Source organism: Brugia malayi (genome assembly GCF_000002995.4).
Source record: "Brugia malayi strain FR3 genome assembly, contig: Bm_v4_Chr1_scaffold_001, whole genome shotgun sequence".
In the NCBI taxonomy this organism is placed as follows: domain Eukaryota; kingdom Metazoa; phylum Nematoda; class Chromadorea; order Rhabditida; family Onchocercidae; genus Brugia; species Brugia malayi.
This window is the reverse complement of record NW_025062475.1, coordinates 6367438-6388768: the sequence shown is the minus strand read 5'-3', so window position 1 is coordinate 6388768 and position 21331 is coordinate 6367438. Positions and strand designations below refer to the sequence as shown.

General features: G+C 34.0%; 3 protein-coding genes across 4 annotated transcripts; 2 read left to right on the top strand and 1 right to left on the bottom strand.

Moving 5' to 3' along the window:
• Positions 1–301: 301 nt before the first annotated feature.
• On the top strand, positions 302–4471 carry Bma-emb-8 (FAD binding domain containing protein; the record flags this gene model as incomplete). The annotated part of the gene is made up of 14 exons (XM_043076771.1): positions 302–514; positions 842–928; positions 1118–1300; positions 1508–1653; positions 1849–2010; positions 2136–2216; positions 2294–2412; positions 2579–2760; positions 2846–2962; positions 3145–3276; positions 3509–3659; positions 3837–3982; positions 4082–4164; positions 4327–4471. 14 exons carry the CDS (start codon positions 302–304, stop codon positions 4469–4471), a joined length of 1947 nt encoding a protein of 648 aa, XP_042932705.1.
• Positions 4472–6231: 1760 nt separating this feature from the next.
• Bma-riok-3 (RIO1 family protein) lies at positions 6232–11259 on the top strand (the record flags this gene model as incomplete). Of its 2 annotated transcripts, XM_001899723.1 has the most annotated exons (11): positions 6232–6348; positions 6970–7141; positions 7221–7334; positions 7499–7614; positions 7754–7867; positions 8021–8140; positions 8973–9154; positions 9859–10021; positions 10274–10378; positions 10622–10789; positions 11125–11259. In XM_001899723.1, the coding sequence occupies 11 exons, from the start codon at positions 6232–6234 to the stop codon at positions 11257–11259; spliced, it is 1506 nt and encodes a 501-aa protein (XP_001899758.1). The 2 variants fall into 2 exon arrangements, with proteins under 2 accessions (XP_001899758.1, XP_042932704.1); XM_043076770.1 differs by lacking the exons at positions 6232–6348; positions 6970–7141; positions 7221–7334; ... (1 more) ...; positions 7754–7867; positions 8021–8140 and having other exon boundaries at positions 9057–9154.
• Positions 11260–12867: 1608 nt separating this feature from the next.
• On the bottom strand, positions 12868–20136 carry Bm9871 (uncharacterized protein; the record flags this gene model as incomplete). Its single annotated transcript, XM_043076769.1, has 18 exons — positions 12868–12963; positions 13685–13790; positions 13878–13999; positions 14119–14278; positions 14382–14584; positions 14728–14877; positions 14975–15211; positions 15712–16017; positions 16450–16670; positions 16868–16962; positions 17686–17826; positions 18012–18147; positions 18717–18909; positions 18996–19194; positions 19305–19456; positions 19625–19786; positions 19844–20022; positions 20112–20136. The coding sequence occupies 18 exons, from the start codon at positions 20134–20136 to the stop codon at positions 12868–12870; spliced, it is 2883 nt and encodes a 960-aa protein (XP_042932703.1).
• Positions 20137–21331: the final 1195 nt, after the last annotated feature.

Here is a 21331-nt window from a genome sequence, read left to right as displayed (position 1 = left end):
CTGCTTCGTAATTGGAGTTCACAACACTTCCAGTTCTTTTATCACATCGTTTTTTAATTGTTCTGTTCCTACTATCTTCATCTGATAATATTCTCATTTTCATCAAGAATCAAAAGACAAACATGGAGAGATAATTTTTAAATACTGACCAAAGTTTTCTGTTTTATTCCTTAGTTTTCTTAGCTTTATGTGAAACAGTTTACATTGATTTCTCAGTTGATCATTTTATTTCAAATTTGCAGGTCAACTAGTCTTTTGTGAGGAAAAAAACCAAATGAAAATTGTAATCACAACGGCAGTGATGGATTGGTTACGAACAGGGCTAGACATAGTTGATCTAGTTGTTTTAACTGTCATGCTGCTTACAACAATTTACTATTCTTGGAGGTTATGGATCGGAAAAAACTCTAATGAGTTGATAGAATCAACTGTTTTGCCCTCTTGCACTTCTTCCGAAATTTCAGTTGATCGACAAACTTCATTTGTTACACGTATGAAGTCGGAAGAACGAAAGGTTGCCAGTTTATATTTTTTTATTTTCTTCTGTTATTAAGTTAACTTTTTGCGAGATTGTGTCATCGTTAATGCATTAATTATGCATTATTTCAGTGTCTGATCTTTCTTACTTAAATTGTTTCTTTCTTCGGTGAGTAGGAAATATTTGAAACTTTTCAAAACAGTTTTGTAAAAAATTCCTGCTGAAATTTGTTCCTACTCTGTACTAGACTTTCCTTTTTCCTTGTTTCTCCGAGTCAAAGTAATAGAATTTGTTTACGATAGAAACCTATTCATCCATCAATTAAAGCCAACATTCAAATATCAAAAATCAATTTTTTTGTAGGTTTTAATAATTTATGGTTCACAGACAGGAACAGCTGAGGAATTGGCGGGTCGTCTTTCTAAGGATGTCCAAAATTACGGTCAGAAGGTTTGTACTATAAATTATATTCTCAAAAAGTTTTTAGAATTTGAACTTGATAAGAAGGTGAAAAGAGAAAAAAGGTGTTGAATCACTGGGTTTTTATTTTTTTTAGTCTCTCAGTTTTTAATTTTTCTTTCTAATCCGTTCTGTAGTATTATTCTGTAAAATATTTCATTGTGAGGATTAAATTTTCAGGCTCTTTTACTCGATCCAGAGGAAATGAATGTCGAGGATTTTGAAAAAATCAAAGAAATTTCTGGTGTTCTTCTAGTATTATTCATGGCAACATACGGTGAAGGCGATCCCACAGATAACGCGCAGGAATTTTACCAGCATGTTTTGAATACGGAACTCAATTTAACAGGCGTTAACTTTGCTGTTAGTTTAATACTACTAGAAAGAAGTGAGCTAGCTATTAAGAAGACCTTTTACATGTTTATATTGTACTACACAGGTTTCACTTTGGTTTGTTTACTCAGTTTTGGTTGCTTTGATCGCTTTATTTCAAGCACTAATGTTAATGTGCAACGTTAGAGTGTATTGGAAATAATAGTAAGTTAGATTGGGAGAATTGGGAATTTTCAGGTTTTTGGCTTAGGTAATAAAACTTATGGACACTTTAATGAAATTGCGAAATATTTCAACCGACGAATGGAAGAATTCGGTGCTACACGTATTTACAGCCTTGGCCTCGGTGATGATGACGGAAATCTGGAAGAGGATTTTATGAGGTTTGGAGTAGTGCGTGTGATTTGGAATTTATTCTCTTGTAGTTTACTTCATTTATGTTTATTATATTTCTCTTTTTATTTACATTGCATCTTAAACTGTCTTGTTTATTTTAAAATAATGAGCTGTAATTTATTTTCAGAACTTATTTTAAAATAATTTAATTACTCTTCAGAAACCAAAGCTTATGTCTTTAGATGGCGAGAAGGCTTTTGGTCTGCTGTGACAAGTATTTTTGGTTGGGAAATTGCTGAAATAGGTATAGTGCGCCAGTATTGCCTTGAAATTGTAAAGGATTTCTCCGTTAAATTATTTACAGGAGAGTATGGTCGTCTGGGGTCATTTGAAAAGCAAAGACCGTGAGTTTACTTTGTTTTTGAAATTGTAAGAATTTTTGAGAATTCATCACAATTTTTTTGATTATTATATAATTTTGTATTTTCCGGCCTTTCAACCAGAAGAACCCATTTATCGCTACTGTTAGTGTTAATCGTGAACTACACGGTATTAAAAGTGATAGAAGTTGTCGTCACATCGAATTTATCATCAGTGAAACAAAGATGAGGTTAGCCATTTGGATTTTGGTTCATTTTTTGTTTTTTCTACAAATATTAAACTATTAACTAAAGTGCAAGCTTTTAGATATGAGGTGGGTGATCACCTAGGTATTTTTCCAACGAATGATCCGGTCAAGGTGGAGGAATTAGGACGATTGCTTGAAGCTGATATGGATCTACGTTTCAGTCTGGTTAATCTTGATGGTATTAATTATTGCTTTCGTTTTTCATTATAATGTTCTTTCTTCAACTGCATTGACAGAAAATGCAGTATGTTAAAAAAAAAAAAAAATTTTCTTCACTTTCTTCACAAAATTTATGATTGATTTAATTGCCATTAAAGCCCATTTTACTATAATTTTATTTTTAGAGGAAAACTTGAAAAAGAACCCATTCCCATGTCCATGTACAATAAGAACTGCATTCACTCATTACGTTGATATTTGTGCACCAGTTAAGTCGAATGTCCTGAAAGCCTTAGCTCATTTCACAAGTGATGAAAATGAGAAAGAACGTCTTTTATTGTTAAGCACGGCGAATGAGCAGGGTTTGGTAAGTTTAAATTAGAATTCGAATCATAAGTTTTTCTTGTCAGTTTCGAATGTTTCCATCAGAAAATAAGCTTTCACATTTGCAGAAGGAATATGGGAATTATATTCAGAAGGAAAGGCGTTCTATTATTGACATTCTTCGTGCATTTCCAACATGTAAACCTCCAGTTGATTATATTCTAGAATTGTTGCCGCGACTTCAGGTATCTCTAGGTTCATTTTTTCCTCTAGTTGTTTCTTGGCATTATAAAGCATTGTAAACTGTTTTATGTGAAATTCCAACTCATTTATTATTGTTATACCTTTCAGTTTCTAATTTTAGATCTTGTTATTTGCCTGTATGATGATTTTGAGCAAATAGTCACCCAACATTTATATGTTGCAGCCACGTTATTACAGCATATCATCATCATCCAAATACAGTCATGACTCACTGGCGATAACAGTTATTGTAACAAAATATGTGATCAGCGATCGATTGATTAAAGGAGTTTGCAGCAACTTTCTACTCCAAAAAGTTATTTTCTTTATTTACTTAAAAGTGTTATAAAATATTATTGATCAATATTTATATTTATTTTTTTTTTTTTTTAGTTCGTTATCTCACTGCAGTTTTGATATTTAAATGTTGTTCTTCTACGATTTATCAAATCTTTTCCAATGCATACGTTTCCTTACACTCTTTCGGAATCATGGAGATCGACGAAGTTGTTTATATGTGCATTTTTTATGAGCAGTTTTTATTGAAGGGCGAAGGCTCCAAAGTACCAATATTTCTTAGAAAATCAACAATGCGACTTCCACACCGACTGAAAACACCAGTTATCATGATAGGTCCTGGGACAGGTTTTGCTCCATTTAGAGGTTTTCTTCAGGAGCGGAGTTGGCAAAAAAAGCAAGGTAAGTTCATACAATAATTCCTAAAATTTGAGTTTCTGCTTTTTGACAGTTTTTTGTTGCTGAAAATGTATTGGTGATTTGTAAAAGCTCATGTAAGTTTAGCTAGCCATTAAATTGGAGTTTATGGATTTCGACTTATTCAGTGGTTATGCTATCTTCTGAAACAAAGTCGTTTAGGACAAGACATTGGACCAATGATATTATATTACGGTTGTCGGCATCCGGAACATGATTTCATTTATGAAGAAGAACTGAAGAAGTTCGTAGAAGATGGTGTACTTTCTGAATTACACATAGCCTTTTCTAGACTTACCGCAAAGAAAGTAAGTCTACACCCAACCAGCCATTTATATAGCATTAACAGTTCTTTAAAGAATCGAAATTACCAGAAATCAATAATCATGACAATGCATTTCGTTCAGATTTACGTCCAAGACAAAATTTGGAAGAATCGAGAAAAAGTGTGGAAAACTATTGAGAATGGTGGAAATATTTTTTTGTGTGGGTATGTTTAATTTTTTGTTTGATTCATTCCTTTCTTTACTACATAAATTATTCAATATTTTGCGAATTTGAATTTGCCGTAGCGATTTTCAAGCTTCTCGCTTATCTTCCTTTTGTTTATATATTATTAAGAAATTATTTTTAAGCTTTCGTAGTATTTTAGCGATGCACGCAATATGGCACGCGATGTACAAAATACATTTATACGAATATTCATGGAAATTGGTGGAAAAACCGAAATCGAAGCACAGAAATTTCAAAAAGATTTGGAACGAAAGCGATGTTATCAAACAGATGTTTGGTCTTAATAAATTTTTGAATTTCTATTTTACAAAGCTTTGATGTCCATTTTGTGCTTCCATATTCAACCCTTCGCCATTTTCTCATTGTTCAAAACTTCATATCATTGTAAAGAAATTTTATCTACGAGATTTTCTTCTACTCCAAAGCAGTCCAACGAATAGTTTGCAAAGAAATTATTTCTGAAATTATGTCATGATTCCCAAATTCAGTCAAGAAGTCAATTGTCATTATAATGAATGAAATCTTAATTAAAAATTGGGTCAGAATATATAGAAACGTATCTCGTATACAGAAATGTATCTCATTATAATAAGATTTCAGTAATGAGTGTTGTAAAGAAATTAAGGTAGATTGAAACTCAAGGTGTATTGCTTTTGTGTTGCTTTTCACATGATCTAATGACGGATGAATCACACTCATTGTTGCTCATTGGTTATTTACATGACTTATTTATACCAGAGAATGACACAATAATTTCCGACTGCCTATTTCACTGGTGCTTCAAGTGTAGCAGTTTAAATGCAAAACAGTTTTGTCTGTTGCTTTCGGATTATTTTATATGCAATTCGTGTCATGAAGGAAATGCTTTCAAACAAAGCTGGACAAATTCAAATGTTTTTGTGATCCCTGTGCATTTATTTTATTTTCTAATTTCTCATTCTTTTAAACATTTCTAAAAACATTAAAGCCAACTGATAAAGCCATTTCAAGTATGTTCGATTACAGGTATTAAGGTGATTACTGGGCAATACTTGTGGCTTTCCAGCTCTCGGTACTGTTGACTCTTGGTAAACCGCCCCCTTCGAGAGGTTTATCACAGTTGACACTCACCACCTCAACTTGTGCACTATTTCACCAGACCTCTTCTCTTGTAGCATATACACTTTTGAGCCTCGTGAAGGATAGAAATGATTATCTGCTTTCTGTCAAAATGAATAGATTGCATCTCTTGTGGAGAAATACGCTGATTGATCACTTAGCACTCACTTATCATGACATTACCATGATTGATGATTTGTTGGATTATCAACCTATTGATTGCTGCTCACTCCACTGGTCCTCTTAGTTTGGCGTGGGGGATATGGCTTGTCCCTATTCAATGAATAATTTTGAGAGGAATGTAGTGACCTAGATTGTATACATTCTTTCTTATCCCATTTCGGAAATTTGCAAACATAGCTATTCCATTATTGCAAAAGCTGCGATAGAATATTCGACATTCATCTAAATAATTTTTGGACCTGAAATTAAGAAATCCCTGTGAAATGCTGCCTGTTTTCTCAATTAGTGCTACTTTCCGACTGTTTCTTTTACAAGACTTATTGTTGATCACGCACATTACGCAATGTAAATGTCCACGGAGTACACTCAATCAGCTGGAATACGTATGTCTTATAGCAGTCATCTCTTCCTTCATTTTCTGTTTATTTTCTGTCCATTCCTCGTGGCCTATTACACTCTCAGATCATCGATAGGTAAGGTTACGGTGTCAAGTTGTTAGCATATTGGGTAGTATTTTCCGTGTAAGTTTCAATCAGTTAGGATTTCATGCAGCCCACCTCAAAGTCTTTATGTCGGGAGTTATGAAGCTTTATGGGAAAGAGTATTTGCTTATGTTATTATCACACATTTCAAACGATATATTGTAACGGAAAACGAGTAACATGAGTTTAGAGCGCTTAGATTAGTTTTACCATAATATGCTTCAGGGAGTTAATACCTCGTTTTGCCTTTTGCAATAATTCTGCACTGAAAATTAGGAAACATGTCCTCTGGTTTGAAAGTGAAGGAGTCGGCATGGTGCAAAAAGGAAACTGAAGAAATGGAATCGGTAATATCATTTGCTGAAATAATGAGCGAGGAATTAGCAGAACAACTTGAGGTTTATTTTCTTGTTTCACTTTTTTTTTTCCTCTTTCAGATCTTCTTTTTGATTGATATATATAAGGTGATGCTTACATTTACTCTAAATGCTTACATAAATTTCTACAGTGATATTTCCTACTCAGGGAACACATTATTTGTACTTTAATGGTGCACTCACTTTTCTATGCATTAAATTCTTCGCCACTATTTTAGCGGTGATATAAGTTTTTAGCGAGAAAATACATACACGTGAAAATACATTTTTCTGAAAATACATACACTTTTTTTAGTGAAAAGTCTTTTCCAATAGCATAATTATTAGATTTTTCTTTAAGATCTGCTCTGTTAATCGATATACTCAACTTTGAGAAACAAAAATGACCTAAATGATTCTCAGCCTTATTCTTAACTTTCTCTACTGAAATTAAAAGAAGAATAGATCCGTGGTCTGAAACAAGTCAATCTGACGTTTTTTTTTTTTTTTTTTTTTTTTTTTTCTGTTGAAATCTTCGAGAAGGAAAATAAGTCAAGCTATGTTAAGAAAACTAATTGCATGCCAAATTTCGGTTCTTTTTATTTACATCTTTCTATATATGAAATAAATTTATTTTCCAAAATAAATTTACTGGTCCTTCAGGAAGAAAATGCTAGCAGTCTCGATCCGTCTATAGCTCAATATGGTTTAAGCCCTAATGAACTAGCGCAATGTAAAAGTGATCTAGAACTTGCTAGAAAGCTACAGGAAGAATTTGATCGAGAATATGAAATGAGTTTAAAGTCAGCAGAAACAAAAGAAATTAGAACAAAGAGTCGGTTTTTTTTAAATATAAATTTCGTTTTCAAATCTTTACGTGGCTGTTAATTTTTTCGAAATGTTCAGTATTGCAGTTGAATTTGGATTTGAGCGCTACCATCCTTCTTACGATAGCGATTATGATTTAGAGGAGGAACTGAGTGAAGACGACGAAGATTTGCGAGAAGTCGCTATTGATTTTCTCTATTGTATGTTGGCTTGCAATTATTTCTCTGAAGAATTACAATTATGGTTTTTTCGGGGGTGGGAGTTTGTTTTTTTTTTTTCATATATGTTTATGAATCGTGTTTTGTTGAGTGAAAAATTAAAACGGATAAAGTTTGTGAAACTGTATTTGAATAGCAAGTTTCAGCAAGACCAAAAGATGAGTTCCCATCGAGCGGTTATATGCGTGATGGTTCAGGACATTTAATTACAAAACATGATAAAGAAATCGCTGAGAGACGTAATTCCGAAAAAGTGATGCATGTTAGTTCCTATTAAATAATACTGCAATTTAATAACCGAGGAGATATTATGTTTTTATCACTTCATTTAAATTCATTAAAACATTCACTTCAGACACTTATCATACATAAGTAACACATAACTCTTCTGTTCTTTATAGCTTCCTATTGATATTCCCACTGGCGATGTAGTCGGTGAAAAACTGAGCAATAGAGTTTACAATAAACTGCGTAATTACTGCAAAACTGATCAAAGAAGGAATGCTCGTGTGAAAGTAAGTTGAAAATATGTTTTGTCGATAGAGTCTGGTTGAGTTTTAAGATCCCGTGATTCTCGATAAAGTAATGGAAAAAGACAGTTTTTTAATATATGTTTATGTTTTAGTCAAGTTTTTTCATGAAATTTTATTTCGATTTAATTTCTTCAGGATAAGGATGAAAAAGCAACAAATGAGTTAAGCATGGACAAGGTCACTCGGTTGATAATCTATAGATTTATTACAACTGGTCTTTTCGATGTAATCGGAAATGTTATTGCAACAGGCAAGGTGGAGTTCTAGTCGCTTAAGCAGAAGAGGATGTGTTAAGAAATATAAAAATGTGTAGAGGGAGAAGATTTGAAGACATAAGAACTGTTACATTATTTCTTGTTACAGCTTATTCAGATACTTCATAATAGGTGCGTCTTAAAAGCTGTATTTCTTCTCTCTTCCTCTTCACTCTTTCTATAAACAAACTAGATTAACAAATTATGGAATAAAAAGAACTTTATATTTTCATTACGTCCATCTTTTTTCCTTGAGTTTGAATAAGTTTCTAAGCTCAAAAATTCCATAAATCCGTGCTACTTCGGACTTTTCGATCTGAGTGGGGGTTTTTTTTTTCGGGTATATGGAACCACGGAATACTACGGATTCGTGGGATTTTCGTAATAGGTTTCGTATATGTTCGGAGTAAGTCTTCACTATTTATTTGACAAAAATTGCTCATCAACGAAAATAAGATTTGAGTCCAAAAGCAAGATCAGATTTTCTTTTTCTGCACTCCTGAAAAATAGTATAAAATAATATTAATGCATTGGAGAAAGCAGGTTGTAACAGCATAAAATATTTCACACTATTTATATCAATATTCGGAAATTATAAATGAATCTGTTAAATATTTTGAGAGTAAGATAAAATATACTTTTGATTTCACTCCTTACTGTAATTTTTTCATGATTTGTGGTTTTACCGAGAATAGCAGAATGCTTTGAGCATATACTCGTCATACACTTTGTCTATTATGAATAATATATTTGGTATAAAGTTACATCAGAAAATATTTGCTCTCATTATTATACTTTCAGACATTTTAATTAAAAATTGGATCTGAATATAGGAATCGATAGTTTTGCGCGCAATAGCACATGGTGATGGAGTGCGACTTTTTGAAGAAAAACACTGCGCTTTGAAAGTTTTCAAAATGGCGTTGTCAGAATTCAAAAATAGATCAGAATATGTCCAAGATGATTATCGTTTCAAAAATCCACGGCGGGTGTTGCGAATTTGGGCTGAGAAGGAGTATACAAATTTGAATCGGCATGTTTTATGCATTCATCCTTATCAGTTGCTTAAAGCTTCAAAATCAATTAAAGCTTTAATTAAATCCTGCTATGTATTATTGCAACAAATTGTGTTAAGAAAAACGACGCATTAATAGCCATTTCTATATGAAATAGTTAAAGCGTTCATCCCAGAATTTTCTTTTGATCTTTGAGCGCAACAGAGATAAAGCAGATTGTAAAGTAGAGAGGATCTGATGGTTAATGTCAAAGCAATAAATATGCTAGAGTAGAATTCTACTTTGAGAAGGTGAAGTAGGTTTCCATAGGGAATTTGATCTAATTGTTTCTCTCACATTTATTTTTAATTCAGGTTTAAATGATTGCATGACTTTATCACGAAATCAGGAATGAATTAAGGATAAAAATTATGCAGTGTTTTTTCAGGCGCCTAACAATTTAACACCTTATATTTAACTTAATTACAAGACTTTTGATTAATGTCTTGTTTATTTCCTGTGTAATTGGTTTTTCCTTTTAGGTTTTATAAAATGAAAGGAAAAAATGCAAATAAAATTTGTTTGTTCTAATTCTCTTTTAGAAGTTCACCTTAATGTTAGTTTCAACACAACTGAAGTAGTGAGAGTTGCATAAAATTTCTTAAATCTAATCTTTTTAAACTCTAGTCAAATCGAGGTCAGAATAAAATTCTGATTTTTTAAGGATGGTACGAGCAGGTGTGAAATGTCCTAAACCGATTCGTCTTAGAAAACATATTATGATTATGACATTCATCGGTTCTAATGGTATTGCAGCTCGTAAATTGAAGGATATTGAATGGATTGATCAGGAAATTATTTATGATACATTTTTGCAAGTGAAAGAGGTTTGTCTTTTTCAATTTTTTCTCATCTTTTAGTCAACTCTTATTAAAGAAGCAAACTGTTCGAAAATGATCCATATTTTCTCCATTGTTTACCGATATAGATTATTTACCGATCACTACAATAAGTGAATACGCTTTCTTGCAATTCATTACAAATATTCCTTCACTGTTTTGTTGATATAAGATGAATTTCACTGGATTCGAAGGAGAAGTAAAATGAAATACAAAATAAGCTTGCGAACAATATTTCAGGCAATGATTAAAATGTTTTCGGATTGCAACCTGGTACACGGTGATCTCAGCGAATTTAATATCCTTTATCATGAAAATGATGTTTACATTATTGATGTCTCACAGGTTAATTGATTAAATTATGGAGTGAATTTAAAATTAATTTTGGTAAACTAGATTTACCAAATCAAATTTCAAGTGATTCATATTTCATAGTAATTAACAACTATATCTTTATATTTAAAGTTTCACGATTTCAGTAGTTCGAAAATCTTTTTCAAGCTTTCGAGAAAACAAAATCTCCAAAAGAAATAGAAAGGAAAAAATTTATGAGCACTGTTCTGGTTTGTTTTCAAAAATTTATTACAGGCAATGGACATTTCACATCCTCGAGCATTATTTTTCTTGTTGCGTGACATCAACAATGTCTTAGAGTTTTTTGGAAAATTGGGTACTAAGAATTTACCATCAGCAACTGAGCTGTTCAACGAAATTACTGGTCTGAATATGGATCCAGAGAAAAATCTCGTAGTACAGGTTATTTTGTGCGTTAATAATTTAGGATGCATTTGATGCCATTTCTTTCATTTGTTCTTAAGTCGTTAAATTTCACGCCAAAATAAGGCAGAAATGATCATTTTTAAAGCAAAATCCGGGGGATGATCAGAAAAGGCTGTGGAAGTAATTCATTTCATTTGAGTAAGGCATTTTATATCGTTAATTTAAATTATATTAAATTTAAAGACATATGTTATCTTTCGATGGTTCTGAATAAATAAATTTTGAGTTCTAAGTGGAGTACTGTTCGTAAGAACTCAAACTTACCAATTTAATAATGGTATTTAGGAAACGTAACTGACTTTAATTTCCAGGTTGAACATTTTGAAAAAGATAATCGTAATGTTCAGTTACGGTGCGATAAAGCAAATCCAGCTGATATGGAGTTACGTTTGTATAATGCTGAAGTTGCAGAAACACACAATGATCTAGCAGAACCATACAATTAAACTGTCGTGTTTTGTAATTTATTTCTAGTATTTCGTCGCACTTCTACAAAATTTTCTCAGGAACTTTATTCGCTTTCACAGAGGATAAGAGAATATTTTGAGAACTGTCCAAGTGCAATAAATACTCAAATATTCGATGCATCTTAACTTGCACGCTGTGTTTGGAATGCCCCTATTTTCCTATACAACGATTTAACGTTTTCTTATCTTTTAAATGACGGGGTCAGTTAACATTACACTTCGCTTTTGTCACAAATAACTTGGACACTTGTCAAGTATTTCGTCATGACTGTGATATATTTGATACGCGAAAATCTATCAAATTAAAGCAAATGCGTTAGACAGTGTAACATTTTGCTCTAGTTTGTATTTATTAGATCGCTGAATGTTTTACTTCTTGAAACATAAAGCAGTAATATTTCAAATCGTCGCCCTTAAATATTTTGCTAAGAGCAAGCAGAAACTTCAGGAAAGCTGATGAGCAGGCATTATATATGTTAATTGCTCAATTAGGTTCCTCATCTACAGATAAACGGGAACTGTTATGAACAGCGTTAAATTTGAAGAACCTTAACATACTTCTCCTACACTTAATAGCAATGATCGAAAATGCTTGCCTCAGCGACAGAATTTCGAGTACGTAAATTAGCTATTTTCAATTTTCATTAAGCTATTTTCATTGCCTCTCAATCGGTGCGCCTCTTGACTTTTGATAAATAGGTTGTGGAACAATCTGAAACTTGAGTATCTTCATTAAAAGAACAGGACGAAACATTCATTATACAACGATTATAAAGAAGGCGATCATCAATTATCAGAATAGGAGAATAGTAGAGAGAAAGTCACACGAAATGGATGTGCATATCTGAAGAATAAAGAAGCTGAAAACTACTAGAATATGACATTTCAAAAGATAAAAAACATCCCAAACGTTTAAAGAAATATTTATGACAGACTTGGAATCATTCCGGAAAATTGATTAGGCGGCCACATACACAAAAACATGGAAGGACAAATGTGAATTGGAACTGTTCATGAAACTCTTATTTTCACAGGATTTTAAAATAATCCTACCAGGGAGGAGGAGGACTTCGTAATTACATGCAACTGTCGTAGTTATTTTGCATGATTTTGCTTCAAATTTCAAAGAAGTATCACAGAAAACAGAAATGAATCCTAAAGTAATAGAATTCCTTTTAATCTTTCGCCTAAGAAGAAAAACTTTAAACCTGAGCAGGAGCAAATCAAATAAACAGGTTACTCAGAAAGCCGAGAATGGTAACGCGCTTTCTCTTGCGCATGCAATTATCATGAAGACTAATCCTTTGAAATAAGTATTTCCACTGCTTACTTCTTCCAGAATCAACCTTATGTAGACTTCAAAAAATTAACAAATATTCGTAAGTACAGTAAAATTTAAACTAAGTAAAAATAAAAATCAACAGCAATGACTATAATTTGGACAAACCGACCATTTTAGCAAAACAAAGATTAAACATAAAGCAACAAACAGACGCTGACCAACGATCTGAATTACCCGTAACAGCACATAGACTTCACTGGGTTTGAGCAGCTCCATAAACTAAGTCTGCACCATAACGAATAACTTCAACTTTGTACTGCCCATCCATGATCCATTTGACTATCATAGCGAATATATGAGTCATAAAGAATTTGTTCGTTATTACCTTCACGGTTTGCATCCTGCAAAAGAACCATTTTATTTATGTATCAAATTGATATGTTTCAAAAATATACAAACTGACAAATTTCATAATGAACATGAGTGCAAAAAACAATGTGAAGCATCACTACGAAGAAAATGATGATATTTGTGTTGACATCACAAATGCAACTACAACTTAGCCTAGCATCTTGCTTGTTCTTATATTCACTAATAAATTTGTGAATCATTAAGCTGTATTCCTTTCTTGTTTTTTTTTTTTTTTTTTAAGATTTAAAAATTAATTCAGGAGTCTTTAAACAGCACTCCCTTTAATTTGTTTGTTTCTATACTAGTCTTCTTCACTCCTTTTCAGTGTTTCACTTCCAACTTTCCGGATGGCACCCAACAGCTTAATGAATTTTGAAATGAGACTAGGCACTTTAAGTTTATTCCTCATTATCAAACGATAATTGACATCGTCACTACTTTGCATTTAATATACTTAAAATACAAAAACTTATAACGCTTAATATAGCGTCATTAATTCATTCACCAAGATCTCTATATGTTGCAACATGTGATGTAATAAAAAAACTAATACAGAACTCGTGGATTTTCATCTATTTCATAGCCGAAGGCCTACCTGCATATTTTTGTGTAGAACAAAAAGTCATTTTCCAAACTCCACGAAAGTGAATAATGATAAAGAACTTAGTAAAGACAGTTTCGATCAATCAATGTCGACTCAAATAGCTCAACCTGTTCACGGGTCTCCTGATGAATTTCATTTTGCTGTTGTTGTTGCTGTTGTTCCTGTTGCTGACGCTCACGTTCGAGCAGTTCTTGTTCTTCTTTTTGTCTTTTTCTACAAACAGTTTGACGAGGTTTATTTTATAACCCAACAGTGCAATTCACTGAGAACACTCTTAAACTTTTTTACATAATAACCAGCCTTTGGCGCCTTTGCGCATCCCTCATCGCATTATATTGACGTCGTTCTTCACTGCTCATTCTGTGGTACTTTAATCGAGCTGCTTCTGCTCTCTTCGCACGACGGCGCTGCGCCTCCGCAACCTGAAAAGCAAAACAGTTTCATTCTGAAAATAACTTTCACTCCCTCAATAAATCTATGAGTTAGGATTCATTTATTGAAAATACGTTGAAAAAAACAAACTGAAAACAAAGAACATAACCTGAATCATCAAATCTGCGTCCAAAGTAGTTCCAGACATTTGAGCTCTTTCTGCCATTCGACATAGTTCATCGTCTCTCATACGAGCTGTCCGCAAAGCTTTAGCACGACGTGCATTGAAATTGCGTCGTTCTTCAGCAGACATATTGTGATAGCGTAACCTGAAAATTTCTTACCTCTTCAATAAAGAAAAGCAAACCATTTATCCAGAACAGTTAACAGTAAATTTATATAAAGTTAAACTGACATCCAGCAGATAGTTACCTTGCCCGCTCTGCTCGCTTTGCCCTTTGTATTTCTAATTTTTGTTCAGGCGAAATTCCTGTTGTTGGGCCAACTGATGCTGCAGTCGCAACCGCCAAAATATCTCGTCTACTCGGAGCTGTATTCATATGACGTGGAGCAGTTACTCGATATGGCGGTTTTATTTCCGCCTCGCTTATCATCGGTGTTGCTGTTATTGTGACCTGAAAATTGAAAGCATTTCTCATATCGAAGAAAAATAAAAAATTAGAGCAGCAAATAAGCTGAAACATTTGCCGATGTATGCTGAAGATAATAAATAATAAACTACAAAGTGTTACACTAAATGAAACTCTACAAAATTTGCCTGTCCTGGAGGTAGCATTACACTGCCTTGTTGCTGCTGAATTGCAGCAGCAGCAGCAGCATACATCGGAGGACGACCTCGTGAACGCCCATGTCCACCCATGCTTGAAAGAACGGCTCCAGTTGCTTGATTCAAATCGGTGACAATTATCTAAATATAGCATACGATGAAGGAAAAGCATATCTCGGAAGTTTTCCAAATTTGAAGGTAAAGATTGCGAACAAAAACTTCAACTTGAAATCTTCACCTGATGTTGCATAGGTTGCTGATGTTCTTGCAAAGTTACTATAATATGTTGCGGTTGTGTCTGTTGTTGCATGTGCTGCTGTGAACTTTGTTGCTGATGTGCTTGTATTTGGCCATGGGCATCAACTTGATTTTCGCGCGCCGTATGTTGCGCTTCATCCGCACCACCTCCTCCTTCCTGTACATTGTGTAATTCGGCAAGTTGAGGAATTATCTGTTGCTGCTGAGTCATCGCAACCTAGAACTTGAAATCAAAGAAAAACGATTTGACTCACTGATACAAAGAAAAATCTGCCTCTCAACTTATTTTACATGATTTATGAAGGATATGAAAACACTTCTCCCAGCTTCATATTTCTGTAAAGGATTACATTGTAAGCAACAATTCTTTATATCATTATCATGCAGAAAATGAAACTCTTTAGCTGTCGCTATTACTCCTTCGGGAAGAATTTTAATCTATCAAAAAAAAAAAACCCTCATAATGTTACTTCTATTCCGCCTATTGTTCTTCTTCCTCTATAATTCGTATCTGAAACATTTACAACTAATACTGTCTTTGCTTTCTTTTTTTTTTTTTTTTTTTAAATAATTTCCTCATTTTTCACAGGTTTGACAGCAAATATTTAATCCATGTAATTAATTTGACAGCAAGTCATATAAATGGATGTGATTTTGACGTCATTTTATGTCTGTGTCTTGCTTTCCCAATCTTAATGATATAAAAATTTCACGAACTTGATGCGACGTTTCTCCGTGATCATGGCTGTTGCTGTGCTGCTGCTGTGATAAACCGAGAAGTTGCGGTACTGATGTTATCTGCAGTGGCTGCTGTGCGGTTCCTAATAGTTTACTCGAATCATCAACCAGTGTCAGAGTATTCGGATCAGTACTAATAAGTTGCTGTGTTATCGCTGGAATATGAAATACTTGTTTGCCATCCTCCGTTGTTGTTGCTGTAGCAGGAATGTGAAATATTTGTTTGCCATCCTCAGTAGTCGTTGCTGGGATAACCGTTTGAGTGCCATCAGGATTTGTACTCACCTATAAAAGTCCTCGATAAGACTGAAACTCACAATTTCCAACATCCTCCTGTAAGATTAGCATCACTAAAAGATATTTATGTAGCAATGCAAGTTCGATTTGTTATTCCGCTTTAGTTTAGTTCGTTACTGCTAATTCCATCATTTACAACTATTTCTCATGGAAAGTAGTTAACATATTTTTATTACATTATACAGTGATAGGCAAAGATTTAACATAAAATACACTATTTCGAGAAACTTTACGTTAGCAAAGTTTTATGTGTTTGATGCAGAAAACATAAACAGCGGAAATTAACAGATGGATTTTGACAGAACGTATAGCTTCTTGAGGGACCGCTGCAAAAACATTAGAGTTTATTATATAGTTTGTTATATATTATGAAACTTATTTACAGCTTAATGGATGCATCCAAGAAACTGTAAAACATACAATAACGAATTGTTCCTGAGGTGGAAGTCTTTTTTGTCGCATTAGCACCATATTGGCTTGTCGCGTCCGCTTCAGCACGTCTCTTTCCAGAGTAGATAATACCTCTTCGCTGACCACACTATCAATTATTGGTTTTTGTTCCACCGCAGTGTTACTACTGTTAACTTGTGTTGAACTTTCATTTCCATTTATAGATGATGATAAACTTGACATGGCGTCCTCTGAAAAACTGATTTGGAATTCCGAAGTGACTGAAACGTTCGCATATTTTATGAAAAAGTTTTCCTTCCGAGCATCTGTTGCTATTCAGTTAAGCATGCCCATAATATCAATAAATCTCATCTCAAGATAATTGAAGTGAGTTAAACGGACAAATCTCCGTCTTTTATGTTTAACGTTTGAAGTTATAGAAATAAACCTGATGCTGCACGCATTACTCGTTCGCGTTCTTTTTTTGCACGAGATCTTTTCTGATTATATGCACGTCGCTGTTCTGGTGTCATTCTTTGATATCTGTAATATATACTTCTAGCTGATAAGAATTTCACGCCTACAACCGTCGAAATAAAACAGATATAAAAACTAAAGAAATCGTTTATTCAGGTAAGACGGCAAAGGATTTTCAATAATAAATGATGCATTTAATTACTAGTGGAAATTTCTTAGTCTTAATAAAGAAAAGCCAAAACCTGAAATCTTAGATAAAGCTGACTCGGTAGCACTTGAAAAAATAATGGATATCCGAGTTTCGGATCTGTGCAATATTACACTCTTTTCAGCATCCCTAATTTCAAACATAATATATCTGCTGTTCTCTAATATCCGCAATGAACATAAGACGCTGGATACTTCCAGTAATGTCACCTGCTGATCTCCTAACTAATGATTTTTCGAAAAAATGTGCTTCCCGGTCTCTTCAGTACCTTCCTTTACTATTATATTTTCTGTTTTGTCACCATTACTACTTGAAGCTTTGTCATCATTGCAATCACAAGGTTCGAAATTTTACAAGTGACATTACCAGATGTGAAAGAAGTATATGAATATGAACCACCAATTTACAGTTTTCAAGAAAGCACACAACCACTTTTCCCGATAATTAAGGCATCTCAGCTCTAACGGCCAACATTTAATGGCCGTTAGTAAGCAGATGTGTAAGTAACCACTCAAGCTGCCGAATTTGTAGATAAAATAAAATTACGTGAAATCTAAATTTGGAAACAAAGAAATTTGTACCGTAATCGAGCAGCTTCTGCTCGTTTCGCATTACGTAACATTATTTGTTGTGCTCTGTTCAGAGCCTCCGCGCTTATACGACCTGCTGGAGTCGAGAGCAAGATTTCTTCCTCGATACGTCTGCGACGAAAAGCTTCTGTCCTGAAAATTTACAAAGGAAATCTGACAAATAAAAATTTTTTCGACAGATACTGCTAAAACATGAAAACTGTCTGTAATGAGGGAACTTTTTTATAACAACCGGGAACGACTCTCTTAATCAATATCTCACCAGCACTCATGTTTATATTCATAAATGCCCTAAAATAAACTTGAGAAATAAATACCGTCTTTGATTGTACTGACGTTTCTCTTCATCAGTCATTCGATGATAACGCAATCTTGCTGCTTCGGCCTTTTTAGCATTTTGTTCGATAATATGTTGCCGCAACTTTTCCTCATCCATGCCGTTCTTCTTTGCCCCTTAAAATAAATATTCGTTCACATAACGAATCACGGAACAAAAAATTTGAAGATAATTTGATATGAAGTGGGCTTTGTCAACCAGTAATTGAATAGCGAAAGCTTTAACATCTGAACAGTTTATTGATTTATTTTACCACTGTAAACAAGCACCAATTTTTACATAAAAAGTAACAGTTCGTGAAGAGGCTAGATTTTTGAGTGCTTAGCCTTTGCCTTATGCGCATCTCGGAGAACAACTTCTAAACTTCTTGATCTATATCATGACATCAAAAACTAAGCTTTTCTTACTTAAAACTGTGACATTAATCAATCAAATAATGGGGAACAGTATGGAAAAAAAAAAAAAAAAAAAAACAAATAAAACAAATAACTGCTTCGCACCTATATAAGCAATTAAAATAGATGGTTTCGTTTATTCACTCATGATAAACCTCAATTTCATGCAAAACATTCTTACAGAGCAACTACTTCATGACCCTTCGAGTCTGCCTCTATAAGATCGCCCCTTTCGATCACTGTCCACGAAAAAACAACCAAGAACAAAGCAGCAAATACAACATCACCACCTTGAATGCCAAGTTGTCGAAAACGTCTTCTTTGATTGTAAGCACGTCTTTCTTCCGAGCTCATCCTTTGATAACGCAACCGAGCTGCCTCTGCACGTCGAGCACGGATTCGTTTTTCCCTCAATTGTTCATTTATAGCTGGATCATCTTCTATATCTTTTGATTGTCGCAGCAGTGATTCCAATTCCTCCAACTAAAGTGTATATATGCATGCATCTGTTTATAAAAATGCATATAAGATGTGCAGTTTAAAAGTACCCAACTTCCAAAAATTCTTACTTCTTTGTCCTTTTGTCGTTTACGCTTCTGTGCTTCAGTCCGCTTCTGATTTACTTCCTTCCGCTCCTCCAAAGTCATTCGTTGATATCTTTGGCGTGCTGCGTCCGCCTGCTTTTGCCGTTTTAATTGCAGCGCCGCAGCAGTATCAGACCCACTCAGTGAACATGTTTCGCTGCTACCGCTTTTATTTGCAAAATCTCTGCAAGATCACAAAATCTGAAAGTCGATACTGGTTATGTTGTTCTTAGGAACTGAATTTTGGAAGATAATCAGTCTTTTTTGCAATAAAAATGTGCTCCTTTGACTTACTTGCCATTTTCAGCTCCAGATGACGTGGTTTCAGATAGAAGACCACGTGAAGTTGCATTGATCGTTGACGAAGTTGATGGGTGTTGCTGATCAACATAGTAATGTTCATAAATTATTTGCTGCTGAGTGTTTGACTGCCCATCATTAGCCAGCTAAGATACAATACCAACAATTATTCTACCGAGTAAAGAACTGACGCAGTTCTAAATCAGTTCATGTATACATGGTTACAGTCAAACCAATTTATATCAAACAATCACAGAGGAGTTAGTTCTAGACCATAGAGCTCTTATGTTTTGTGGACAAACTGCAAAATTCACCTGTACTGGTGCCAACTGAACATGAGAAAGTGGGACTGCGGTAAGCTGGGCAACAGAGCTAGCAGTATCAACTGTTCCCACCGATGCGAGAGTGCCTCTCCCACTTGCTGGTATTAGCCCCGAAGCATCGTTTATTTGAACACCGGCTGGCAACACAGCCACCTAAAAAAGAAACATGAAAATCAAAAATATTTCTTATATCAAACTCTCAAAACATACATATTCTTTGCGATCATCGACAGCCGGAGGTAGAAATGCCCCATTACTGTGAAATGGAGATCCAGTTGAGGTGTAAAACGTTGGTGTTACAGTAGATTGATAGAGAACCGAAGTTGAGCAACCAGATGATTGGAACTGCACGGATGTTACAGCAGGGCCTATATTAGTTGTAGATAAGCCTGCAATTTCATCTTTTTTTAGACATTATTTTTTAAAAACACCAAAATTATTGGAAATGAACTGACTAAATAAAATTAAATGGACAAACCCTCAAGGATCTGTGACTGTCCCATGATTTCCGAACCTGCAGTTGAAAAAAATGCACGTTGGCTCATCTTACTCAGAGAAAGGTAGCATAAGCTACTATAGCCTCACTAATCTGCAGATATTAGGACAGAAATATATTGTTCAAATTTTCACTAACAGTCAATGTGCGGTGGACGAATCCTGAAATGAATATTTTAAACAAAAGCTATCCCCCAGAAAATTCTACCAAATTTAAAACACCACAACAATATATAAAAATTCCCATCTAAAAAAGAAGGTAACAAAGCGCTTCTTTCAAGCAAATTGCAGTGGTTCGAGCTCCAACGAGATCAGCAAATTTATTCAATGAATCCATAATTAAAATGAAAACACTCAGTGAACAATTGATGAGAATTTAAATGTTCTGAAAAAATTTATACATGTATAAGCTAAGTAAAATCAAACAACAAACTTTTCCCTTCCAACTCCTGGAGGAAGACATTTCAAAAAAAAAAAAACTAGTATACGATTATCAAAGCCCAAAGAAATCTTAAAATTGAGTTTTTTTTTTCAAAACTCTCGAAAAATAAAACTCCAGGATACCATAGGGAGAACTAGATAGATACTATTGTGAAAACATTAAAGTATGTTCAAATTGCTATGTAGAGAATCAAAAACGAAATAAAAATTACAAAATGTTCATACACTGATGCGATCTTTGTCAACATGGGTAGGATCAGTGGGCTTAAATATGAAGTAATCCAAAATTTCAAGGTAAAAAAAATTTGAAACTAAAGCAATAAATTTACTGGAACTGAATCAAGAAACAGAAGCTCTGTGAAGAAAACTCCAGAGTGAAATGAAAACGATGGAGCTAACTTAGACACGGAATGATAGAACCCAAATTATTACATGCATAATATAAAACATTAAAAGAGCAGAAAAAAGAACCTGAGAGTACACTCGACATGAACATTACTGCAAGGCCATGCATTCCAGCACATAATTATGATATCAGCAATATATTTAATCTATCCCATTCCTGTTATAAGATTCATCCATTTTCAAAACAAACAGTGGTTTGCAAGATTTTCTTTTACATAATAAGAATCATTGGTATTAAGAAAACCTGGCATAACCTAGCACAGCAGAATTCATTTGTGCCATGCATGTCTTTTGCCCCTTCCAATTTTTACCCCAAATAAATCTCTTTCCTTCCTTATCTGCAAAAGCAAAGGTGAT